We start from the raw sequence: 27,666 nt of genomic DNA, 5'->3' as shown, positions 1-27,666 counted from the left end.
AGACACCCTGAAATTTTTTTTTTTTTAGGATTTCAGTTATTTATTTTTGAGAGAGAGTGTGCACGAGCAGGGGTGAAGGGTAGAGGCAGAAGCAAACTCCCCTCTGAGCAGGGAGCCCAGTGCAGGACCCTGGGATCATGACCTGAGCCAAAGGTAGACACTTAACCAACTGAGCCACCCAGGTTCCTGGTGGAACTTTTCCAGTTATAGCTGATAGATGCTGCCTACCATCCTGGTTTAAATACCTAATTTGTCTCAAGTTTGGATGAGAGAGAAAAAAACACTTAGGGGTTGGAGAGATTTACTAGTCCCTACGAGCTCTGAGAAGCTGAAGAAATTGAGGTAACATTTCAGAATGGAAACTGCTGGTTTTCATGTGTATGTTTTTTCAGTCTTGTCGGAGGCATTAGCTGTGATTACCACCACTAGCTCACTTCCGATCTGCTTACAGCATTGACAAGACCAAAAAGCAGGAGCTCCCTGACTTTTCATGATTTAAATATTTTTACCTGATAAATTTTTAAGCAGTGAATTAACCTGGTCCCTAGAACCTATGAAGGAAGAAGACGCACAGTGTTTTCTATTTTCCCTTTAGCCATCCAAATGCAAGAGCAGCCAAGCATTATCTGTATTAGACATTATCTCTCAGTTCTGCAAGATGTAGAGAGGGCCCAGTGTGGGCCACTCAGTAGGGTGCAGTTTGACCTAGAAAGGCACTCTTTCGTTAAAAAGGAAGTGATAGTCTCACTTTAATGTTTATAGATTCAGGAGTACGATTAGCTATTCAAATAGCTTGTTGGATGCCAAAGAACTCCCACATTTAGCACAAATGGATTAATGAGCCCGGAAAAGGGATGAGGAAAGAAACCTGTTCGTGAACTTGAATATGCACAGAAGCAGGGCTTAACATTTCCACTGTGTAATTAATATCAAGTGCTGAACTATAAGCAAATACTACAAACATGAAAGATACTTTCATCATGCCCACTTTCAACATAACAGTTCCTACAAGATGCAGTGTGCAGTGGTCCTTTTATGGCTGATTTGTACTTGCCCATGGGAACAGTTTCATACTTAGGTTCCATAATCAAGGGGGAAGAGTGATCACACTCCTTTAATTGTTGTTAGCAAGGGATCTTTATTAGCTGGTTCTGCCAACTAGCCACCTCGAAGCTTATTCCTTGTAAGTTGAAGAAGCTGCCTTTCCTCATCACCTCAACCTCCACGTGGCACCACACTGTAAAACCATTCAAGGCTTTGTGCCTGTCAAGGTAGGAGGGAGAGAGTGTCTGTCGACCATGAGACAGGAAGAACAGGCATGGACTCGGTGCCATGGACTGAGTAGAGCGGTGAGTTATTAGGGTAAAGAAAAAAAAAAAGACTGGAAATATAAGGCTTTCACAGTGTAATCTTCAATCCTGGAAGTTTGAGTTGATACTTTTTGAAGTTCAGGGACAGGTTCACATGCCGCTCCTTTTCCATGACAGTATTAAGTGATTCTCAGACGCTAAATTTAGCATTATCTGGATTTCTTCTTCCAAAACCAGAAGATGATTTAGTAAATGAAACACTGGTATCCTATGAAGGATGGAGGACAAGTTTCACAGTCTGACACATCTGGGCTCGATTTCCCCCATCAATACTTTTAAGCTGTGCAGTCTTGAGCAAGTTACTGTCTCTGAGTTCTAGGCTCCTTCTCTGCATCATAAAGATAATAGTATCTCGTCCTTATGAGTGTGATATGCATTAAAGGAAGAAAGTGTCTGTTTTAGAACCTAGCATGTTATAGGCATTCAGTAATACGGTTGCTATGACAAAATTAGTTCTATTTAAAGCTTTTCAGTTATTGAGGATTTTGTGTTGGGTAATAAGAAAAAGAGGATGAATTTCTTTTCTCTAGCTAAAATTACATTTGGTGTTTGTTAGTTGACCATTAAGAAATCCAGGGGCGCCTGGATGGTGCAGCTGATTAAGCATCTGATCCTTAGTTTCGGCTCAGGTCATAATCTTAAGGTCCTGGGGTTGAGCCCTACCTCGGGCTGCCTGCTCAGCAAAGAGCCTGCTTCAGATTCTCTCTCCCTCTGCTCTTCCTGCTCATTCTCTCTCTCTCTCTCTCTCAAATAAATAAATAAATCTGGAAAGGAAGAGAGGGAGGGAGGAAGGAAGGAAGAAAGAAATCTGGTGTCCACTCAGTATCACACAGCCCTATACCACTAAAGAGTCACTTCATTCAGATGTCACGGCTAAGATCCTAAAAGGCTTATTTGCACCTTAGGACACTTGCACAGTGAAATTCTATTTTACTGGCTGTCACTGCAGTCCTGTGTACACGCAGAGAAAACAAGCTATGGGGCTGTCAATCCCAGGCATCCAGAAATCGTTAATTAGCAGAAAAAATTGCCAAAGCTAATGTGATCGCTTTCTTCCTTCTTTGGCTTCTCTGCCTGAGCAGTTACAGCTGAGGCATGGGGACTCGCTTAGTTATGCCTTATTTATCTTGACCAACTGGAGGGTGTTGTGTCAGCCTGAATGAGAGCCCCCCAGTGCTGTCAGAGTGCACAAAGGAGTAGTGAGTCCCTACGACTCCTTGGAACCTCAAGAAGTTACCTATTAGTTCCCAACTTCCAGCAGGAGCACTTGGCAGAGAATTTCCATCCATTCCCTCATTACGCCTGTCATGGCATGCTATGGTCAAAGGAGGCTACTTTTTTAAAAAGGCCTGTAGATAGGTAATGCTGTCATTTTTGCATTGCTTTTTATAAACGTCACAGCAAAGTGGGATGTCAAGTTGAGACAATGAAATTGGGTTATGCAGTCATAAGAAATGAAAGCCTTAAGAAAGTGGAAAGGATCCATTTTTCCTTTTCAACTGGACCCAACATTGCTTCTGAATCATTACGTGTATGCATCTATTACTTAGCTAATGCAAGTGAGGTGTATAAAAGTCAAAGGAAAATAATTTTGCAGATGAAATAAGGTCGTTTAACGTATATGTCTGTGTTTTCAGGAAGGACTGAGGATGCTTATTTCAAGAGATCTAGACTGTACCAATACTATGTATGTCCAGTTTTCACTTAGATTTATAGCAAAAGGTAAGTCATTTGTATGGGTAGAATTCATTATTTCCCTTCAAAAGAACTCCCCCTTGCCTTACACAATTCCTCCCCCACAAAGAAACAATGGATTTGAGGCCCATAAATTCTGTTGTATGGGAGAGCTGACATAAATTTGAGTAAATAAATGTAGATGTGCTTCTATGATATAAGTTCATCTTAATGTAAGGGTAAGGTAACTACTGATTTTGCAAAAATTTCATATAGCTGTAGTAATCATACTAATTCTATGGTAGCTACATTTATCATTATTTCCCTGAGTCTTTTTTTCCACCACTACTTCCTAGTTGTAAGAATTTTAAATTTTAAAAATTTAACTTGGGGACCTTTTAGATTTTCTTTTATAGATGTGAACCTCCAGAAGACAACTCTTTGCCATTATGACCTTTCATATTAACTAAATCATTTCCTTGACAAATAATGCCCTAAGGATATAATAAGCTTGCAAGTAGATTTTTGTTTGTATCCTGAGATTTAAAATGTTTGACCGTTTATAAAATCGTGATGCCCATAGAAGCAAAATTCTCTGATGTAGGATTTCCTAAATGAAATACCAAAAGATATGTGTTTGTATCTGAGAAAGAGAAGGAGATACTATTGTGTGAAAATCTGAGTTCTGGTGTGTGTTTTGAGATACAGTCGTACAGAAAGCCCCACCTGACTTTGCTTAAAGTTGCCTCCAAAACATTTGGACTCTAAAGCTCCTACGGGAATATAAGTCAGCTTACGCATCAATGCCAAAAGGATAGTCTTAGAATATACCATGTGCCCACTTTTATCACAGTATGTATTATGCCTGTGGTGTCTTCTCTCTAGGTACCCCAGAGAGGTCTCACTCTATTCTACTACAATTCTCCATCAATGGGGGGATCACTTGGCACTTGATGGATGAATTTTACTTCCCTCAAACGACCAACATACTTTTCATTAATGTTCCCTTGCCATATACTGCCCAGACCAACGCTACAAGGTTCAGACTCTGGCAACCTTATAATAATGGTAAGAAGGCATTTGTTCTCCTGTGTTCCAAACTGACTGGCTTTTAACATGTTTGTTTCTAAGATGTGGAATAAGTGTTTGTCAACTGGGAAGTTTCATTGTCTGTGACACACATTTCACCTAAAGGAGTCTCAATGAATATTTAACTTTATGTATCTTTAGAGTCTCTTTGTACTTGACTCATCAGTTCTCCATGATGTAAATATAGCTAAAGCCACTTACAGAGCTAAGGTTTTTAAAAAACAATTGAGCACTGGGGCACCTGGGTGGCTCAGTCGGTTAATAGTCTGCTCTCAACTCTGATCATGATCCCAAGATTGTGGGATCGAGTCCCATGTAGGGCTCCAGGCTCATCACGGAGCCTGCTTCTCCCTCTGCCCCTCCGCCCTTCTCAGGAGCACACTCTCTTAAATAAATAAATACAATCTTTAAAAAAAAAGTTAAGCATTATCCTTAGTCACTCATCAATTGTAACTACATTCCTGCTGAATTCATTTAGGAGTAAATAGTTCTTCTGAGTGTGACATTTCATTAGTGAGACAGAACAACTTTGTAGCAAAATACCATGACAAAGTGACAGGGACTCACACCAAGCAGAAAGTGCCTTAGATAAAATATTCTTATCACATACCTCCGCTTCCGTGATAAGTTAAAGTGAATGTATAATTTAACAGCATTTCCAGATGGTTACAGAAAATGATTTTACAAATTTGTAATGTTTTATTGCTTCCAATATTTCTATTAACTGCTGATTATAAAGGACCAGAGGCTACCAAATCATGCATTTAATGGCCTGAGTAAGCATAGAGATATCCCATTAAGCAGATTCTTTGCAGAGGTAACACAGAAATGAATAAGAAAAACGTACCACTAGCTCTAAAGTTTAACCTGAATATTTACTTCATATCTAGTAAGCCAAAAATAATTTTTAACTTATTATAAACAGGAAGAAATAATCTTTTATAATCACCAAATAAATATGAATAAATATATAAATACTACCAAGTTTCACAATCCAGAGAATCATTGTCTTCATGTTATGGTTGGAATGCTTACCTGGTTTTTCTTTATCGTTTTCACCAGCTGCTTCCAAAACAAGAAAAGAGAAGAAAGCTGCTAGAATTAGAAAAGTGATAGGTTGAGGAGAGAGAGAGAGAGGGACACATGCAACTTCATTTAAATCATCAGGTTATTTCTACAGGCTCCTGTTTATAGATTTTGTGTGTGTATATGTGTGTGTGTGTGTGTGTATTTTTTTTCTAAGAATTGTAATCAACATAGAAATCAATAAAGAAGCATCCTTGAGGAATCTTGATGATTCTGCTTGGCATGGTCTTACCTCCTTGTTTCCCTGAGTCCAAATAGTGCTTTGCAAAGGTAGCCTGGGTTTGCCATCCTCCCTGCAAAGTAGGTACCTGCCTTCAACACCCAGGCTGGGTTGCTGAATCAAGTTCTATGACAGCCCAAGGAGTGATTTTACTAGTTTTTTAGACAGTCCCACCTATCTTTAAATAAGCATAAAAGTTTTGAAAAGCATTTGAAAGTATATAACACAGAGTATTTTCTTCTATGTAGTTTTAACAATTAGATAAAATTATGCATCAGACCAGTGTTTTAATGACCACAGCCGTTTGGCCTAACCACAGCATGATGCTTAGTCATGAGTTGACTCCAAAAGGTAGTAAGAGGCTCCTCAAATCAACTAGTGTACCTCAGTTTTAAATCTGCAGGCTTGACCCCTGTGCTCACAGATTCAGATATCTTACAGATTCTCCTAAACCATGAAAACATAAATCCCATTCTTGGCAGTACAGTCTCTAGCACCACAGCACTGACTGGAAGGGGAGCACAATTTCTCAAACCGTGTCAGCTTTCTGAAATCAGTGAGGCTGTTCCTTGCTCTGTCAGCTTAATGTGATTGACAGCTTAATTTTTCCATACTCGAATCGCTATAAAGACGTGTTGTGTAGTTTGTGTTTCTTTGTCCAGAAAGCATATATTTAACCTGTTGTTACTGATTCCCTTCTGTCCTTTACTTTCTTCCAAAGAGCAAACATGTCCCTCCGGTTCTCACCATTGGAAAAACTTTTTTTTTAATCCAAAAATGCCTTAGGTAAGAAAGAAGAAATCTGGATTGTTGATGACTTCATTATTGATGGGAACAATCTCAACAACCCTCTGATGCTTCTGGATACATTTGACTTTGGACCCAGAGAAGACAATTGGTTTTTCTATCCTGGTGGTAACATTGGTCTTTATTGCCCGTATTCTTCAAAAGGAGCACCGTAAGTCTTTCATTAAGACTCTAAAACAAAACTCTATACAAATTTTGCTTGCTCTATACAAATCCCAATGAACTTTTACCCAAACGGCTTTCTTCTTGTTCTCTTCCTTAACAGCGAGGAAGATTCAGCTATGGTGTTTGTTTCCAATGAAGTTGGTGAGCATTCCATCACCACTCGCGACCTGGATGTGAATGAGAACACCATCATACAGTTTGAGGTACTTGACTTTGTTCTATCAGAAATGCTTTAAATTTTATCTTGAACAAAAAGCCAGGAAAGAGAAGGAAAATCTCAAGTAGTTTTCCTGCATTATGACTTTCCCTTTTTGTACAAGGACAAAAGAGGTTTTACATCATAATTCATTTTTATTAGCAGAACCAGTTGTCCTACTAAGTCTTACTTCTGAATTTTTGTCCTTTATTTATGATATAATCTTCCTACCTACTACAGTGGGAAGTTGTTGAAATAAATTATTTTAAACATTATAAAAATGAAAAAGGCCATACTATTCTAGTATGATTGTTTTCACAATTTTTATGTGTTACTTAAGACTCAGTCGATGTAACTACTCTTATACCAGGCTGGTATATTTATATAATATTTATCATGGTGCCATGAGTTTTACAGATAAAACAATACTACACTATTTTTATAATTTTTGTGTATTTCGTTAATATTCATGGACTCCTTATAATTTGGAAGAGAGCAAGTTAATAATGTATAAAGAAAAACTTGTATGTATTTCAAAAACTTAGATAAAATCAGCAGAACCAGTAGTACCAAGTTTCAAAAATGCTTGTTTCCTAGCTGAAATCTCTAGCTGCCCTTGGGAGGGAGGGCTTACAATAGTGCCTGACTGGATCAACAAGATTTTGAATATTTGTTTTAGATTAACTCTCGGTAGCCTCTAAATTAGAGTTGTCTCTTGCATCTCAAAAGTCAGAGACCGTGGGGCACCTGGATGGCTCAGTAGTTAAGCTTCTGCCTTCAGCTCAGGTCATGATCCCAGGGTCCATGCATTGGGCTCCCTGCTCAGCGGGAAACCTGCTTCTCCCTCTCTCACTTCCCCTGCTTGTGTTCTCTCTCTCGCTGTGTCCTTCTCTGTCAAATAAATAAATAAAATGTTAAATTAAAAAAAAAAAAGTAAGAAACCAAATGGCCCTTTCATAGAGAAATTATTCTGTATCTATTTTAACTTTCTGTTATGTTTTCTAGTTTTAAGTTCCTTCTATTATATTTTCTAAATATGTGCTTTAAATGTTAATAAAAAATAGCACCTGTGGCCCTGTTCTGTCATCAGAAGGTCTTGGGTAGAAACAAATGCCTATATTTGAAAAGTTTATCTAATGTTGATAGTTTTCAAAAGGTACAGGAGTAAGTTCAACAACAGAAATTATAAATATAAATACATCCGCGTGCTACAACAGCAAGAAAATAGTAATCTCAACTGCAAGAGGGGAAAACTGCATAGGAAGAATTACGTGCATTTATTTATTTAAGTTTTAGTTTATTTACTTGAAAGTGTGGAGAAAGGGATGAAGTGGTTATTTCCCTAACGGCTAAGGTCTTTCTGAACATGCATTCCCTGTGCAGGACAAAGAGGGACAATAATTGTGTTTTGTTGAATACATATTGAGGTTTTTTTTCACGTGCAGAACTTTGAGGATCATTTGGAAGGTGTCACAAGAAGGAAAAGAGAAGGTCTTCCTATCTAGCGGACTGAAAAAAAGGCTAATGGCTAGAAGTCAGGAAACAGTCTTTTCATTACAGTTTGCTTGGTTTGGCTGTGAAAGTAGGCCAGAGGTACAATTTGGAATCCATGCCAGCCTCTGCCTTACCCATTTCCTAGCTTTTTATAAAATGAGGGAAAATAAATTATTTATGAGGCCCTTTGAGGTTCTTTATGAAAAAATTATTATTTGAAGGTAATATATGATATTACTCAGTTAGGCAAAACAGAATTTTACGTGTTAAATATTTCAGCAAGACAGTTCCCAGGAAAATGGACTCTCGAGAAAATAATGAAATGGTGAATCATTTCAAGGCCTCTTGCTCTGAAGTAATTTGTATCTTTTTTCTCCCCTTCCTCCCCAAGATCAACGTGGGCTGCTCCACGGATAGCTCCTCTACCGATCCAGTCAGACTGGAGTTCTCAAGGGACTTTGGGGCAACATGGCACCCACTGCTCCCCCTCTGCTACCACAGCAGCAGCCATGTCAGCTCCCTGTGCTCCACAGAGCACCACCCGAGCAGCACCTACTACGCCGGTACCACCCAGGGCTGGAGGAGGGAGGTCGTGCACTTCGGGAAGCTGCACCTTTGCGGGTAAGGACCTGCCTCTTCACACCGCCATCTTTCGCCATTGACAACATTCTCCCTCATGTCACCACTTACTTGCCACTCTATGGGGGGGCGACTTCCCTCTGGTTCTCCACTTCAGCACACCAGTGGTTACTCCAAACGTGGGACTCCAAGCTGACACACTACTCAGTTTGAAGATAGATTTCAAAGAGTACATCATGGGCTGCACTCTGTAGTGATTCGTATCCCCTACGGGTCTTTATTAGATCCATGAGGAAGCGACAGAAGTATGGTTTTCTCCTAATGTTGTAATGCCCCACAGCACCTGCCCCCACCTCCCAATATAAATACAGTGAGAATTTTATGACTTTCAAACATCTACCTGTGTCTCTTATGGAGGGAGAGGGCACAGCGGGAGGATGGAAGCCCACAGAATATTCTAGGTGCTTCATAAAAAAATAATAATAATTGTTCCATTCCCCCCCCAAGGCATTTCTCCTTTTCCAACCTCTCTCAGCATTCTTGCTCCATATATTTGACTCTTCTGTTGAAAGGCTATTTGGGGATAAAGGGCTTCAATTCTAATAGAAATGAAATGAATAGTTCAAAAACTAAACCTAATATTGTAAGTGAACAAAGAGAGGAAGTCAACAAAGCAGGCTGCCTCAGAATTTGTCTTTTCTCTCAGAAGAAAGAACCTGTTCTTTCAGGGTATGTCAAGAAAAGAAGAAAGTACTAATATACTTTCAAGATGGAAATAGATTTATATTCCCGATGTGAAACTCAGCATAATTAGAAGTCTTGGGTCTTCAAGCAAAATGACTAATACTTAGTACTTTTCCAAAAGGGTGAAAGTGAATTTTCACAAGTCTGTGTTCTCTTGGAACATAAATCCATTTGCTTCTCATCATATCATCAGCATAATTTTTATAATTTGATTGCTAAGGACTTTAATATTTTGAGTTGTCAAGGATGTCATGTACTAATTCTTGCTATTACACCAGCATATGATCCCAATGGAAAAATCCAACCAAAAAAAAAAAAAAATGAGCATTACTAAGAAGAATGTCCTCATGGTTCTCTAGAAGATAAAGCAGGCACAACGAGAAAGCTGTTATTGCTGGGGGTGGGGAGGATTGTCTGTAAGAAGAACAGGGCAGGGAGAAAGAATCAGGAAAAACTTTTTATCCAAAATCAGTTGTATTATTTAAGATCCTGTGTTGCAGGAAATATAAAGGGACTTACCAAAACAGTGGAAGAACTTACTAAAAGCATACTGGGGAATTTCAGGGACCCCCTACTCCGAAAGTGTGAGGACCTCAGCAAAAGGAGTGTGTGATCCTCATTTTCGTCATGCTGACTTTAACATCATTCAGCAAACAACCACTCTCATGTGCTGGAACTCTTAATTCCACATTTCTAAAAAAGACTGTCTGAATCCATCAGCTATAGCCAGAAAGCTAAGCTATGCAACAGAAGCCCAGCTGCCAAAAATCCATGCTTAAGGGCAGTGTAGGCAGGGAAAGGCCTGCTGGCCAATCAAGCAGACCCCTGTGACCAAGATCGTGACCATTATGGTTGTTGTTGAAAAGCTCCAAATGTTCTCTTTAACGGACCTCTCATTTCCTGCTGTTGCTCAGCTAAGAATTGGATTAAGTAGCAGACCACCCTAAAGATAGGGTAGAGGCCATGAGTTTACACTGTTTTAACAACTGAGGGGCACCTGGGTGGCTCAGTGGGTAAGCTTCTGCCTTCGGCTCAGGTCATGATCTCAGGGTTCTGGGATCGAGCCCCACATCAGGCTCTCTGCTCAGCAGGGAGCCTGCTTCCCCTTCTCTCTCTGCCTGCCTCTCTGCCTACTTGTGATCTCTGTCAAATAAATAAATAATATCTTTAAAAAAAAAATTGAGACTTGGCACGTTTCCACATGGCAACAGTCTTCTTTTAAAAATATGGGATAAAGTCACAGGACAGTTGCTACAGTGTCGTGGAAACCACCTCACTTAGAACTGGTGACATCCACGGGGCAGTGCTGATGCACTCAGAAATACCATTTGGAAATCTGAATGAGAGAAATCAAAGGCAATATAATTTGAACATTAGAAATGCATGTACTTTCACCCACATTGAGTGTCAGTTTAAAATATACCTCTTCCAATGAAAAAGGTACAGAACTTAGCCATTGTGTTGCCATTTTTATTTCTACAAAAAGAACTCTGTTGCCGAGGCATGTCCACTCTGAGAATGGTATAAAACTACCTTCCCAGCTGCCTTCAACCATTTCTGCGAAGAGAAGAATTTGCCTTAATAGTGTTGTCTGGTCCTTGTTTCAGGAAGAGAATTAGCACTCTTCTTAAAACCCACACAGGCATGAATTGCTGGAAGGCAAAAGTTAAATTTTCTCCAACTCAGTGAACCATTGCTTGGTTTGTATTCAACATGGCCCATAGTGACAGTACAAGCTAGATGCTAAAATATATATATATAACCATGTTTAAATTACCCTTTTCTGTGCACTTATTGGACGCCAGGTACCAAAAAAGCATCAGAAATGTTTTCAGGTGTGAAACTGACCATATTTGCCTCCACATCTAAGTCAAGTCACATTTGAAGCATGAAGTATTGAGCTTCCATTGAGTTTTATTCATGTCACCTTGTGTCCTTTTCATCTAGGAGTCTTTTTGTCTGTAAAACTTCCTAATTGCTTTTGCTTTATACAGTTTCATAATGAGTCAACCAAAACCTCTGTCTAAAGAAAGCACTGTTGTGTGCTTGAAATTTTAAGTTTGTGTTTAAAAAACAGGTCCTTTTGAATACCACTGGCTTGGGAGAACGGACGCTGACACTCACCAGGGAGGGTGGCAGTGAGAAATTTTCAGAATAAGATTTCAGCTGAAGGGAAGTGCAGTGAAACCAGACCCTTCAGCCCATTTATCATAGTGCTTGCTGTTTCTGTGTCAAGACAGGTGAACAATAATAAATATCCAACCAACGTGGTTCATTTGTATTCAGAACATTTGAATAAATAAGAAGTTCAAAAAAATCCATGTAGGCTTTTGTTCAAAGGAAAACTCTAGCCATTTCCCTCAGCTCAGCAGTCTGAAAGTTCAAAGGGTAGAAAGTGCTTCTTGCCAAGACTATAAACTCTGACAAGTATTTGAAAATAAAATAATTATGAACTGGCATTTTGGGAGCAGCTCAGTATGGTTGGAGTCTTGAGATAAACAATGAAATTAGGGTTAAAATTATATGTGGGAACTTGACTCCCTCTGCTTTACTATCTACTAAGCTTTAGAAGCCTAGTAAATAATTCCAAAATTGACTCCTAATTTCTGTTTTTCAAAAAATTATTCTGAATTTGGTTTCTATGATCACTGAAAATGGGACACATTGATAGGGTGCAAAAATGAATGTGCATGCCGTCTCTATATCCATCCCCTCAAAACTAAATCTGTCTTCTTTGAATTGAGTTTTGTGTCTGATAAAATATACTAAAATTTTTTGGATGACTACCTAAATATGTAGATTATTTTCAAGAAGCTGTCATCCACAAGATGATAGGGCAATATACTTGGAAGTAAAATTAATTCATGGTTGTTGAGGGCTGGAACTAGGATGGTTTGGGGAGTAACTGCTTAATAGACACAAGGTTTCCTTTTGGGGTGACGAAAATGTCTTGGAACTCGATTGAGGTGGTGGTTTGCTAAACACTGAATGGGATGACTGCCACCCCATTGTACTCTTTAAATGGCTAATGGTTACTTTTGTGTAACGTGAATTTTACCTCAATTTATGAAGAAAAAATGAGTTATGCGGAGTGTAGATAGTCCAAATGGAGGAAGCATCACCAAAGAAGTCAATATTGAAAAAGGTGGAGGGTCAGGTGGAATTGGACCCAATGATAGGATTGGGAGGGGCTTATGGGAAACAGGAACATAAACTGGCAATTATCTTGGAGATTGAGAAACAGAGTTTGTGTTCTTGAAATGTCAGATTGTGTTTTCTACTTCTTGAGTGTGGTGCAGAGGTAGTAACTGCCCACTGCTCCTTGAATGGATGGCCTTACTTTGAAGCTGTGTTGTTCTGTTGATTGGATTTGAAAAGCCTTGTGCCTCTTTTCCAGATCTGTGCGTTTCAGATGGTACCAAGGATTTTACCCCGCTGGCTCTCAGCCAGTGACGTGGGCCATTGATAATGTCTATATTGGTCCCCAATGTGAAGAGATGTGCAGCGGACATGGGAGTTGTATCAACGGAACCAAGTGTATATGCGATCCCGGCTACTCAGGTCCCACCTGTAAAATAAGCACCAAAAATCCTGATTTTCTCAAGGATGATTTTGAAGGTAATCTTTTCAAGTAAATCCTAGGTAGCTTTGTGAAAGAACTTAAGTATTAAATGTAATTTGTAATACAGAAGTAATCACGAATCCCACTCTAACGTTTCATTATTTAGCCTTACAATTGGGACCACCCATGCCTTCATTTAGTTCTGAGTTATATGGGGTTCTGTGTTCGAAGCAATGCAGTGAGAATGAGCCAGGCTGTGCTTGAGAGAACTAAAGCTGTTTTCACCACTTTTTCTATCACATGGAATCGCTGATTGATGATAATTTTAGAAACTATCTCTAGCGAGTTAATCTTAGATAGGAAGTCACTCATCATCAACTCATTAAGCAGCCTCTCACCACTTTCTGTACCTCAGTTTTATATCTAGAATCTCACTTCATTATGTCTGATGATGTTATAGAAAAATGTGCTTGGATATGTACTCTGATAAAACAATAGGAAACTATTCTCATAAGAGAAAGTCTTAAACAACTGTAATAACTATGCATGTTAGGATAGTGGGATCAAAAGATTTCTTTCTTCTTCCCAAAAAGATTTCTTTTCTTTTTCTTTTTCTTTCTTTTTCCCAAGTTGTTTATAAAATTGTTGTAATAGATTTATGGTTCAAGGTACAATTTAATATTAGATTTAGGTATATCAACACAGTGGAGTGTGATGCAGCCATAAGAAGGAATGAAATCCTGATTCATGCGACAACGCGGATGAACCTTGAAAACATGCCAAGTGAAAGAAGTCAGACACAAAAGGCTAAATGTCATACGATCATAGAACATCCAAAGTAGGCAAATCCATAGAGACAGAAGGCAGATCAGCAGTTGCCTGGGGCTGGGTGAGAGGGAGAAGAGGAGTGGCCGCTTAATGGGTATAAGGTTTCCCTCATGGGTGATGAAAAGCTTCTAGAACTAGGTATTGGTGATGGTTGCACAGCGTGAATGTGAATGTACTAAATCCCACCAAGTTGTTCACTTTAAAATGTTGAAAATGACCAATTTTGTATTGTGTGCATCTTACCAGAATAAAAAAAAAGAACAATGAAACCCTAGATCTAAGGTAAGTATCTGGAGAGATTTGTGAGCTGGTTTTGAAAGATGTTATTTAATAGAAAATATTAAATTGCTCTGTAATTTCTTCCATTAAAACTGTGTTTTTTTTAATATTTTGTAATACCTGCCAGACACAGTCCTCAGAGTAGCAAAGACAGAATGAAGAGGCCAGTGGAAAAGCTACGTAAATTACCCTCTCTTACTTTTGACCTGAATCACTCTCTGACTAGCCAGTGTCATTTTTTGCACTGTAGGAGAGCTGAGAGGAAGGACCCATCTGGCTGGACCATAGCTACTCGGGAAAAGCCCCACCCCCCTTCTGTCTTGTGGCCCCTTAGGTTAAAGAATTCAGAAAGCTGAACTGTTGAAGAGACCTCTTCTCCCAAAATATGTGACTTCAGTATTCATGGCTTTGTATTTTAAAACTGCCCAAAGCAGTTACCTCATTCCTTTAAATAAGAGTATGACTATCTTTGGGGTCATAGGTAAATCACCTTTACCACTTTTTTCAGGTCAGCTAGAATCCGATAGATTCTTACTAATGAGTGGTGGAAAGCCTTCTCGGAAGTGTGGAATCCTTTCCAGTGGAAACAACCTCTTTTTCAATGAAGATGGCTTGCGCATGTTGATGACAAGGGATCTGGATTTATCACATGCTAGGTAAACGTTTTTAGATGCTGTTGAGAAACCACATTGTGATGTACAGTAACAGAACATAATCAAATCAGAAAGAAGCCAACATCAAGGACAAGGCCTTCCGCTGGAAATGCTGAGCTTCTCTCTTATCTCAGACTCCATTAAGACACAATTCATGTAACTCCGATCCTAAAACCGAGAGAGCTTGGTGAAATAAGCTAGATCAGAAATGAAACATAGCTAAACAGACAAAAGTTAGTATAAGATCGGTGATATTTGCAAGGTGGTGTCTAGGAAATGACAATGGTTAGCTTCCTTTCACTTCAAGAAAATAATGTTGCATCTTTTTTATCCACCTTCTAGAGAATACTTTTTCTGGGCACTTGGACGATGTGGAAAGTTATCTACGTGCTTAATAGAAAGCTTAATTGAAATACAATACATCCTCAAATTACCAACCATTAATTTTCTGTCCATTGGCAATTTAAGTTAAGAATATTTGAAGTGTGGTCTTATTCTTAATAACCATTTCTTCCCAATGATTTGCTCATGCTTTCTAGGCACTCATTTTCTGATTTGAGCACAGCCTCTCAGAAACAAACATTTTAAACTGGCTCAGAGGATTATGTCCTGTCAAGATGTGTATCCCTTAATCATTTGACGAGCCAAAAACTTAGCCAGGAAAATAAAGAAGACCACTGAACATGTGTCAAATGGAACCCTGACCTATTTTTGCAAGTGAACAAAGAAGTCGTGTTTTGGATTTTTTAAAACATTTCCGAGTATCTTAAAATAGATCTTAACATATGTATCTTCCTCTTTCACCTAAACGATTTATTTATTGAATTATTAATTTGACCATGTTCCATAAAAAAACAATTCTGTGAGATAATAATTTTACAGTAATAGAAAGCAAAATTTTGTTTCTCTTCAACCTATTTTAATGCACATAGTTTAATCTGATGCTCTTTATTTCAGATTTATCATTGGCTGCAGAGTTCTCTAATTTAGAAATTACTCGGTTTTTCTAAATAATTCTGATGTGGATTTATCCATAACTAAAGTAATCTACAAACATTCCTCGATATAAGTAGACAATAGACCAAAAGATTTTTTTCTGTAAATGGTTATTGTTTTTATAGATATCGACATCCACTAGGCACTATGTATTTTTTTTTCATTAATCCAATGTTAAAAGCTCCATTATTTATCTCATCTCAGTAGCATGCTGTGTAGGATTTGCATACATTGACCTCAAAATGCTCCATGTAAAATCCCAATTTTCTCAGGGTTATAAGATAAATGAATGCCTAGTTAATGGGATGGGGGAGGGGAGGAACCCATGAAGAGTGCATGGTTTTATATATGGAACTGATAACTTTTATTATAAGTCCCAATATGCTTCCTGTGTTTGACATACATACATAATTGGGGGTGTGTGGGGGGTTACACATGAAATTTATTCCGCATTACCAGCTAGCACAGAGGCCAGACCAAGCACCAGCAGCTTGCCTGCCAAAGATAACATGTGATCTGGTTTTCGTTGGCACCCCAGCTTGTTGCTGCCACTCTGTCCACCTCCCTGCCAGCTGGGAAGGCTGCCCCTGGCCGGTCGCCACAGTTCTCGATGGCCAGTATCATCCATCCCAGACCCGGCAATAGTCAGAGGCTGACGCAGCCCCCCCATCACCACCCCATGCTCATGCTTCCCTGCCCCTGGCACAAAAGATGGCAGAGAGGCCCAGTTTGACACACCTCTTCCAAGAGATGCCTGGCCTTTCACAAAAAGGCACTACAACCGCTGCATTTAAATGTGTCTCCCCCAGCAGTAATGGGAGATATGAAAAATTCGGCTGGTAAAACCAGAAGGTGGATGGTTTTGCCAATTAATGGCATAAACTACATTCATAACATTCTTCCAGTTTCAGAGACTAAGGACAGATTCATCTTAAATAGATAACAGTACACAGCCCCATGCTTGGAGAGTCTTGGAGCCCTCCCTTCTTCTTACAGGATAACCAGAGGGGACGGTGAATGCTCAGTTCCCTCAGACTCATCTGTGTGGAGGGGGCCAAAATAGGAAAATGGGTACAGAGTTGCCTTTTTCCAGACTTCACATTTTATTAACTCTCTCATGTTAAAAAGGAAAATTGGACTTTGAAATGATTGCTCGGGACATTGATTAAATCATCATATTCATTAAAGCCATGCACTCCTCTGCCCACTCCCCAAACCGCCATGATCCTATGGGCTTGTCTTTTGTAAATAGCGTGAATTTGTCACTGAATTGTGTAAAAAAAAAAAAAAAAAGAAAAAGTCTACAGTCAATCTTCCTCGTGTCAGATTCGTGCAGTTCTTCATGAGACTGGGATGTGGTAAAGGTGTCCCTGACCCCAGGAGCCAACCTGTGCTGCTTCAGTATTCGCTCAATGGCGGCCTGTCATGGAGTCTCCTTCAGGAGTTCCTTTTCAGCAACTCCAGCAACGTGGGCAGGTACATCGCCCTGGAGATACCCCTGAAAGCCCGCTCTGCTTCTACTCGCCTCCGCTGGTGGCAGCCGTCTGAAAACGGGCACTTCTACAGTCCCTGGGTTATCGACCAGGTCAGTCCATTCAAGATTAACTATTCTAATTGTTGGCAACTCGAGCCGTGTGCGGCCTAGATCACATTCGGTCCAGCCCCCTCACTCAGCAGAGGGAGCCAGGGACCCACCATTGAAGGACTTGCCCACAGCCACACAGCTAGATTAGATATGCCATTTAGCTTCCTTTCATTCTCTTTTCCTTCAGTCGGCTGAGCTTATAAAAACAAACAGCACAACAGAAGGCCCAGGTCCTGCGCATAGAGAAATCTGCCATATGGGTAGAGGGACTTTATCAAGCGTGATATGAGGTTATAATTCTCTGAAAGGGAAAATGTGCAAATTAGCCATGGTACCACATGCAGTCATTTCCAAATCCTTTTTCCTAGCCTTTGAAGAAGAAATATATAAATCTTCCTAATATCCTTATGGAGAGTTCTAAAGGATCTTCATACATAATAAACCGCGTATGAAAGAGAACTCAAAAGAACCTGTAAACAAATGGTAGAATCCAGGCAAAGACCTGGAACTGAAATGCCTTAGGATACAACGGTCCTTAAATAGAAATTTCGCATGGAACATAATCACACATAAGCCAAATTTTGCTTTCCCAGCTTGGGCGTGTGTAGTTTCCAAAGGCACAGTTTGGCCCACGATGGCTGTAAATAGTTTTGTCAATACCTCTATCTGTTTTCTGCCGCTTCTTGCCAGATGGGCAGGCAGGCCACATAAACAAAAGCATTCTGAAAGACCCCCCCAACAGGAGGCTCGCCGTGTGACGCCAGTGTTGAGCAGTCCAATGGGTAAATACAAGAACACCAAACTCTCTCATATCTCAAAACCATATTGAAATTTTGTTTTCTTTTAAAAAATTCATTTCAGATTCTTATCGGAGGAAATATTTCTGGCAATACAGTCTTAGAGGATGATTTCACGACTCTGGATAGTAGGAAATGGCTGCTGCACCCAGGAGGCACCAAGATGCCTGTGTGCGGCTCTACCGGTGATGCCCTGGTCTTCATCGAAAAGGCCAGCACCCGCTACGTGGTCACCACAGACATTGCCGTGAATGAGGATTCCTTCCTACAGATCGACTTTGCCGCCTCCTGCTCAGTCACCGACTCTTGTTACGGTAAATATTCCATCTCCAGGGAGAGGGACAGGCGTGTGTAAACGGTCATCCATCGCCCCTCTGACAAGTCTATAAGCAAAACAGAAGTGCACATCAGTCCAACCATAATCGCGTTCTTGGAAATGGTGTATATACGTCAAGTTTTAGAAGTCTCTTTTTTGAAGCATCAGAATGTGAGCTTTTTTTTAAGTGTATGTATTTGAAGACTTTTTTACATATAAAGAATAATGCCTCATTTATCTCTTTTGGAAAATTCGGATTGTTTTTTTACCATCAGACTTGCAGAATTAGGGACTCTCGTCACATAGAGAATGCCAGCATCAGCAATAGGATTTACACATGAATCGGTATATACATGTGTTTTAATTCAGAGGGCTTTAGATTAGTTCAGCTACTGTCTTCTTTCCATCACCCCAGGAATCATGAAATTTTGCTGTCCCCATTTTGCTTTACACTTTTTGCCATTCTGGGTCATAGCATATTCTAGGCCACCTTCATTGTGGCCAGTGTGCATCCTCTGAATTGTGCACATGCACTCATTCACACTCACATATACCTTGCACGTGGGTGCACACACACACACACACACACACATAGACACACCTATCTTAGGAGGTATAAAGACTGACATCACAGCATACTTGGGCCCTTCACTGTAACTTGCAAACCTGTCCGGATTCTGGGGGGTCTTCTGGTCTTTTACCTCCAGGAGATCCAGACTTCTTCCTGGAAGTATCATTCTTCCTCCAGGAGAGCCAGACTAGAATGTCCACAAGGACTATTTTCTGTTTTAGATTCCAGAGGGCCAACATCTGACAAATTTGGTTACTTCCAAGGTCTTGCAAAATCCACATTTTTCATATTTTCCTTAGTTTGGACTTAAGGGACATATCTTAGGGGGAATCCCAGAAGTGCTCTTTCCACCTCAGATTCAGTCAGTCAACACTAAATTCATCAACGGGGCGGAACTTAATAAGGATAAGGTACACATCTGTCTTCAACAGGTATAGCTGAGGGGAATGTCAGAAAGTTAGAGTCCGGTAGATGATGAAGTCAAGTGCTGTATGCATTGGTACTGCAGCAGAATGTACTGAAAGCTCAAAGGAGAGTGAGATGACCAATGGATAGCCAATACAAAGATCTGGGGAAGATTTCACAAAGAAGCTTAGTCTCAAGTGGACATTGATGATTGGAATGGATTTGCAGGGTGGATGGAGAAGAAAGGACATCCCAAGCTTGCAGCATAAGCAAAGAAGCAGAGATGGGGTCCTCCTCGTCCATAGGGAAAACCATGAGCAGACCAGCCTGAACAGGCAATATTTGCATCTAGTAGAGGAGAGAAGAGTGCCGCTTTTGAAAATAGAAAGGACGTTAGGGTCTTAGATACCTTTTTCCTCTGTAGCTTGGGAAGTCAATGAGAACTCAGGGAGTTAAGTTATGACCCAGTAGGTGTGCAGCAGCACCAGAACTGACGCTCTGCCCTCATAAGTCCAGTCCTCTGTATTTTCTACTGCAGGCTGGTGCATCCTCTTGAGAAAGGTTGAACTGAATGATACAATCAAAGAGGAAAGTAGATAAGCAGAGTTGGCAGCTAAGGAAGAAGAGCCTTGAAAGGCACATACAAGAATCTGTGCTTGACAAGGACATGAATAAAAGGGCACAAGGGCAGGCGAGTGACATGGTCTGTTTTAGGGAGATTAGCCCAGGAGCTAAGAGAAGAATCCCAATAAAGAACCTCAGTGGTCACCTCTGTAGGAGGTGATACGGTCCTCACTGTGTGGCAGGAAGAAAACTGGAATGGATAAAATTGATATGAGACAATGCAAGCACAGAGGAAAGAAGCAGAAAAGTCTCAAAACCAGGTGCCAGTTTGAATATAGAGAGTAAAGGAGAGAGAAGAGTAAACTTCTAAAATAATTTCTGAATTTTGAACCCGGAAAACCAGTGCCAAAGGTATGGCCATTGAAAGACTTGGGTAGTTAAGAAGAGATGTTTATTTATGGGGGGAAATGGTGAGTTTCTCTTTAGTTTGGGTGCAAGTAGCTTTAAGTGGGGGTTCCCTTGACTGATGAGGATTTACAATATAGAAAGCAGGAACTTTGTCTAAACTGTGCATTACAATATGCCAACATCCGATGCGATGCCAGGCTGAGTAAACATTTATTGAGTGAAGGAAATTAATTAGAGACATAAAATTGGCAGTTCTGGGCACAGGGATAATAGTTAAAGCCCGAGGAGTATACACAGAGAATAGAAGGCCAGAAATGGAGTTTGGAAGAATGCCCATAACTGGGCTCGTTAGTACGGGAGTCAGAGGGAAAGTAAGACGGGAGGTCCAGAATAATGTCCTCCAAAAGAAAAGAAAGTTTCAAGAATCAAGGAATAATCAATAATGTCCATCACTGTAGGAAGGACAAGAACAATGAAGACTGAGCTGGACCACTGTATCTCACTAGGAAGGGTTGCTAGGGACCGTGCTGCAGTGAGGGGTCCCACGCCGGCTGTGCGTGAGAATCACCTGGGAATCTGCATGGCTCCCGACACCTTGGCTGTGCCCCAGGAGAGTGAAATCACAGTCCCTGGGGCTGGGATCCTGGCATTCATGCTTTCTAAAGGTACCCAGGTGATTTCAGTGTGCAGCCAAGTTTGAGAATCATGACCTTAGAGGAAGCAATTTCAAGACAGAAGTAGGGGCTCGAGCAGTTTTGATAAAGACTGAAGCAGGAAATCAAGAGGAATACAAAACGTAGGTTCTAAGTTGGATTTTTCAGACAAAACAGAAAGAAGCTGCTTTTCCTAGACCCACAGCCTGACTGCATGCTTAGCTACCTCCTTATACCTCTCTGATTCCCCAGTACCTTCTTCCCTCACACCATACAGCAGGGTATGTGAGCACGAGGGATTTTGCTCTTTCTAAGAAGTTTTACCTATAGCAGGAGCAAAATTGGCATTTTTAGTTAGGATCCCTGTGGAATGGTCAAATTTTGAGAAAGTTGATCAATTTTTTAAGCTATGTAAAAGTAATCATTAAAAAGTATGATTATTATGTTTGTACTTGCAAGTTAACCATGAAATAGACATAGTTGTTTTAGTATATATACATATAATTTTATAATTTCATAATATACCATAACTATTTATATACAATATAAATATATACTATATATATATACACACACACACACACAGTAAGTATATATATAACTACCATTACTGTTGCTTACCTACATATGAACAACGGTTTTGTTATGATTGTTCTGAAAGTTTCTCTGTATACAGAGTGATTCAGGAATTTTTATTTTATGTTTCACTTGATCCTAGCCCCTTAAAAGAAAAATGATTTTAACCTGGAAAGTAAAAATTAATAACTAGCATTATACAGAAGGAAAAATAAAACCAAGAAATATTTCAAAATAGGAAACATAAATACGGAGGAAAATCAAATTGACATTTGAATTAAAACATAAGAAAACATAAGTAATTATGGTTCCTGGGTCTACGTACATGTATTTCTATGCAGAATAACGTTTTCTGTTCCAGCTATTGAATTGGAATACTCAGTAGATCTTGGATTATCATGGCACCCATTGGTAAGGGACTGTCTACCTACCAGTGTGGAGTGCAGCCGCTATCACCTGCAGCGGATCCTGGTGTCAGACACGTTCAACAAATGGACCAGAATCACTCTACCTCTTCCTCCTTATACCAGGTATGGGTGCTTCTGCATGTAGTGAACCCCATTTGGTATTATTTGACATGCTGGATTTTAAGACAACAAGTCTGAATGATATACATGCAATTTGTTACTTGTTGATGGTATTGCCAGGCATGAATTACTAACCAAAACAGGGGCACCTGGCTGCCTCAGTCTGTAGAGCATGTGACTCTTGATCTCAGGGTTGTGAGTTTGAGCCCCACATTAGGCACAGAGTTTACTTTTTAAAAAAAATAAGCAAAATAGGGGGTGCCTGGCTGGCTCAATCAGTGGAACATGTCACTCTAGATCTTGGGGTCATGAGTTCAAGCCCCACATTGGGCATTGAGCTCAGCTGGGGAGGGAATGTGCTATGGTGAGAAAAAAAGGGGGGAAAAAAGAAAAAGGAAAGAAAGAAAGAGAAATTTAAAAAACAGGGTGCCTACCCGGCTTGGCTAGAAGAACATGCAACTCTTGATCTCAGGGACATGAGCTTGAGTCGCACATTAGGTGTAGAGATTACTTAAATAAGTAAATAATTTTAAAGTTTATTTTCTTAAAAAAAATAAAAATAAAAAAGCGAAGTAGAAACCAGTTTTTGTGGTGACGTTGTTCTGTGATTTCCCAAAAGCCAGGTCTATACTGACTTTTACTTAACATATTTTGAAAAAATGGCATATCCAAGAAAATAGTGGCTGAATCAGTGAGAATTGCCAACTTGATTCACTTAAATTTAAAAGAGTCACATTGAATACAGAATAGATTTAAATGGAGTCTACTTTCTGTTCAGTCTGACTACTGTAGAGACAATAGTGAGTAGTGTCAAATCAAATAGAGCAAATAAATGTATATTAGAATTATTGTCTGCTTTTGAAATTGTATTTTTAAGAGTATCTTGAGAATTATTGCCTGGAGCATTCTTTTTCTATGGAAAACAATGACGACTACATCATGCATGGTGCCTCTAAGAAATGATGGTGTCTTCATAAAACTGCCTGGTAAATGCTTTATTTGAGTAAAACAGAGACTTCACCTTGCCTAAGGGATACGGCTAACGACACTCTCTTTTCACTAAGTAGGTACTAATCATAGGGAAGCTTTAAAATCTTAATAGGAATTCCCATTCCCTCCAAAAAAAAAAAAAAAAAAGCAAAATGGTATTCATTTGTTGCCATTAAGAGAGAAGCAAAGCTTCTGTGGAATAGAAGGTACAGTTTGGGCTCCCCACGAATGAAGAATGAATAAATCTTCCTAGCAAATGATCATAAAATTCAACTATTCATCTAGGACATAACTTTTCTTGGGATTATCATAAATGGACTGGTTGTGGTTACTAACAGCCAAGGGCTCCTCTACAATTGCTGGCTCAGAGGTACAAGACTATATTAGCTGTCAGTAGAGTTGCCAAGTTTAAATGAGATACGTGAGATTTTGTTGCTCGTTAAAGGTATTGCCATGCATGAATTATTAAGGCGATCTTAATAAGTAAAATAGAAAAAAAACTCTATTAAGGCAGTAGTCTTCTAAGGCTTTGTGAATTCTGTGAATTATTACCCAGCTACTTGGTAGCATTTTGCAAATAAATGACATTCTAAGATTTATTCCAGCTAGTCATTATACCCTTGAGTCTTCTACTCAAGAAAGGTAATTATTCCTCATCTTTTAATCTGTCTTTTAATTGTCTTTTGCATATACCCATAAGAATTTTGACCCTTTCGAGTGACATTTGAAAAATCTGGTGAGCATCCATTTCTTCTTGTTATCATATTGAAAATATGCAGTTTGCTTATCGTGCTACCCTCAAAGCCCTTGTTGTACAATGGCCTTACTGCCTTACAGTAAGGCCCTCTGGATAATTCTGAAAGAAATGCACATGCATAGAGCCCAAGCCAGACCCACCTCTTACTGTGCTCTGCCATATGCCAGAGATCATTAGAACAATGTGTGAGGCTCGTAGCACTTTGTCTCAAACACAAGTTAGTGTATCTCAACTATACGTGCTCTTAGTATTCTATTACTTTTTCAATATGGCATTTCTGTGTTTTGAGCTGAACTTACAGCCTCAACATCTGCAAAGTATTGAGACATCTGTGCTTGCATGGTCCACTAGGACAGAATTGAGAATTTCAGTTTGTAGCTCTTTGCTATAAACAAAAATGAGGCTGAAGACTTGAAACTTTGTGTTAAGTAGGGGGTGAGGAGTGACCGTGACAATGTGCAGATGGTAGATCTGTCCACTCACTCAGTTATGGTAGAATGACAAGGCTGGGATCCCAGTATTGTTGGCAGAGCGGTAGTAAGAGTCAACTGAGACTCTTGCACCATGCATGATGTAGTTGTAGATGTTTGTTGGTTATCCACAAACTGACATCAAACCCTTACCCAGTCTAAAATGGTCAGTAGTCAACAATAGAGATTCTTCCTTCATTTAGTCATCTATTAAATGAATATTTTTGGAACATTTATATGCTAGGTCTGTATGAGGGGCTGAACTTATCCCTGCCTCAACAAACTTTACATGAAGTGGGAGAGAGAGACATGAACCAGAAATCACCAGTAATCACAGAAGTAAATAAATAATTCAACTGCGGTAGGTGATGGGGGACAGTTGCATGATGCTGAGAGATTATGTGTCCTAGGGAGATTTGCCTTGATCAGCAAAGTCAAAGGACACCCTTTGGAGGAAAGCATAATTGAAGTAAGAGCAGTGTTCCACACAAGGAAGACAGCCTATGGTAGGAGGTAGCAGGCATATCTGAGATACTGAAAGAATGGATCAAACCTAGAGAGAAAGTGGAGTGAGATGGAGTCAGACCATGAAGAGTATTGTACATCATACTGAAGATTTGGGGGTATGTCCAGGATGCCTGGGTGGCTCAGTCAGTTAAGTTTCTGCCTTCAGCTCAGCTCTTGATCTCAGGGTCCTGGGATCGAGCCCCACATCATCGAGCCTATTCTGCCCTCTCTGCTCAATGAGGCCTCTGCTTCTCTCTCTCTCTCTCTTTCTCTGTCTGTGCTCTCTTCCTCTCCCTCTGTGCTCTCTCTCAAATAAATAAAATCTTGAAAAAAAATTTTTAAACAATTTGGGGATATGTTATATAGGTGCTTAAAAACCTACTAAAGTGCTTGGGAATAGGGGGACACTGTTGCTGCTCAGATTTGCACCAGAAAAGCTTACTCTAATTGGAAGACAAATTGGGGAGGATAAGAGTTCCTGGAAGGAGACTCTTGAAGAGGCAGTGAGCACTGGTAGCTTGGACTAAGGTGCTAGAGACATGAAGGGAAGTAGAGAAATTCAAGAGAAATGGAAGCAAAATTGAGTTTGGTGAAGTGGACATAAGAAGGTGAGGCCAGGGCCAATGTTGAAGACGACTCTGGTTTCCGAGTTGAACTGAATGGTTGCTCATGCATTTCACTGGGCAGGGAGCAGTGAGACTGAACACAAGACTCATCACACTCTGCTCCAGACGTTTCTACCTAAATAAGCTGAGAGGGCTAGAATCCTCGTCTCTATCATTCCCATATATACTGGTTCAGTTCGATCTTACTGGAAATTGAAAAAATGAGTGGAAAGCATTGTGGTTTAGTGGAGATTCCAGCTTTCCAGCCCTGTGAGCTTTTAAGCAAGTCATCCCATGTCCCAAAGCTGCAGGGTCCTCAGGTGAAAAGTGAAGAGACTTTTTGCCATATAAAAACTCGAATAAATGTGCAAGGACGAGCTTGGGACATTGTGAACATTTATATTATTTAGATCATCTTTTATACATTTATACATTGACAACAGGATCACACTTGGGATTATCAGACTTTATCTTCAGTCAGACTAATAAGTCTCCCTAATCTCGCTTAACAGGAGAGGCCAATGGTAATGGTCAGACACTGTCTTAAGTTCCTGCCCTGGAGCGGGTTACCATCTGATTGGGGAAAAATTAACAACTTAAAAATAAAATGTGCCATATGTAATTGAGAGCTTCAATGAGGAATGGGCTAGGAATGACATAGATACTGAGAGATGGGCAACAGTGTTGAATGCCAGCGTTACAGGGGGCGTTGTGGAAAAGATGGGCGCTGGCCTCAAGGGATGGCTAGGAATTAGGTGGGTAAGGAGAACATTCTAAATTAGGGAAACAATGTGAACAGGACATAAGGGCCTGGCAAGCGCCCAGGAGTTGCTGATGAAGGCAGAGGGCTCATACCTGGAAGCTGTGGCAAGTTGTTTGTTCGTGGAGTTGGCTGAACTTAGAAGCACTGAAGCAAAGCAGAGGAGTTTAGACTTGATGGAAAAATGAACTGTGGTGGGTTTTGAAATGGAGAATGTTCTTCCAAGGAAAACAGTTCTCTTACTTAAGAGAAGGTGGCAAAGGTGTTGTGATCATGACTTACATGAAGTAACAAGGGTCTGGGCTACAGCCAACAAGAAGGGGATGAGATGGATATTCCAGGACATTTCAAGGAAAGAACTGATAAAACTCACTGGCTCCTTCTCCACTGCACACATCAAGAGACGACTCCAGAGTTTGAAGCCCGAGAGAGCGGGGAGAAAGCTGCAGTTGACTCCAGGAGGGACAGTGTGACAAACTTAACCAAATGAAGCTGAATTCATTGTGATATCTGGAAATACAAATGAAGACATCCATCTGACAGAGATGGGAAGGTCGGAGCCCAGGGAAAGGTGATCAGCTTTGGAGGCATGAGCACAGAGGTGATAGGCTGTGCCGTAAAACTGTCAGCCCTCCACGGGAGAGCATTTAAAAAGAAAAGAAAGGATCTGTAAATTTAATAACAGAAAGAGTGGAAATGGTTATTGAAGTGACCGTGAGGATACAGTTAGGGAGGCAGAGGAAGAATCACAAGAGCACGGCATCCGTAAGCAAGCGAGAGTAGAGTGCCACGGAGGAAGAAGTCACCACCTGTGATGTATGCTGCTGGGACTAAAGAAGAAAAAAGTTTCACAATAAATTTGCTTGATTTTTCAGCAAGGAGATAGTCACTGACCTTCAAAAGATACTGAAAATAAATACAGCTTGTCTGGTCCCAGAGCCCATGGGCTTAACCACTATATTAGTCCTACATTTTTATTGCTTACCTAGGAGATATGGTCCTGGAAGAAACAGGAGGGAAGAAGGCAGGATATCTTGAGAGATGCTGAAAAAAAATGCAGAGATGCTAAAATCAATTTCACAGCCCATAATCTCAATGTGCCTCCTCCTACTCACTAATCCCAGATCTAAAATTAACAGGTGGCTCAAGTAGCATGGGTTCTTGAAATGTCACCTGAGAACCAGGGTGGGTCATTGGAAGGACAGGTAACTCAAATCCACTGAGAAAGGTGGCGGGGAGGGAGGTGCTGCCACTGGAAGGTTCAGGTGTGACTTGGCTATTTTAAGTCACAGTTTGAAGATGATCCATTCCCTCCTACAGGCCCTAATGACCTGGCTGATACCACTGTCTTTAAAGATTAACTACAACACTTTGGAAGCCAGGCGGTTTTAGCCACAGCATGGACACTGCTTAATGTTTGCAGTTTACAGAAA

General features: G+C 40.2%; 1 protein-coding gene across 2 annotated transcripts in view; it reads left to right on the top strand.

The window, feature by feature from the left end:
• Nucleotides 1–27,666, top strand: part of RELN (reelin) — a 499,373-nt gene that overhangs the window by 418,734 nt on the left and 52,973 nt on the right. For both annotated transcript variants that reach the window (XM_032873314.1, XM_032873313.1), the window contains exons 37-46: nt 3,008–3,092; nt 3,930–4,112; nt 6,226–6,397; nt 6,512–6,614; nt 8,493–8,722; nt 12,822–13,042; nt 14,602–14,749; nt 17,069–17,327; nt 18,189–18,438; nt 21,979–22,147. In XM_032873314.1, the coding sequence (XP_032729205.1) occupies nt 3,008–3,092; nt 3,930–4,112; nt 6,226–6,397; nt 6,512–6,614; nt 8,493–8,722; nt 12,822–13,042; nt 14,602–14,749; nt 17,069–17,327; nt 18,189–18,438; nt 21,979–22,147 (1,820 nt within the window). The remainder of the gene's footprint in view (nt 1–3,007; nt 3,093–3,929; nt 4,113–6,225; nt 6,398–6,511; nt 6,615–8,492; nt 8,723–12,821; nt 13,043–14,601; nt 14,750–17,068; nt 17,328–18,188; nt 18,439–21,978; nt 22,148–27,666) is intronic.

Source organism: Lontra canadensis, unplaced genomic scaffold, assembly GCF_010015895.1.
Source record: "Lontra canadensis isolate GAN:19392208 unplaced genomic scaffold, GSC_riverotter_1.0 scaffold48, whole genome shotgun sequence".
In the NCBI taxonomy this organism is placed as follows: domain Eukaryota; kingdom Metazoa; phylum Chordata; class Mammalia; order Carnivora; family Mustelidae; genus Lontra; species Lontra canadensis.
The sequence above is the reverse complement of the archived record's forward strand: the minus strand, read 5'-3'. Positions and strand labels throughout refer to the sequence as shown.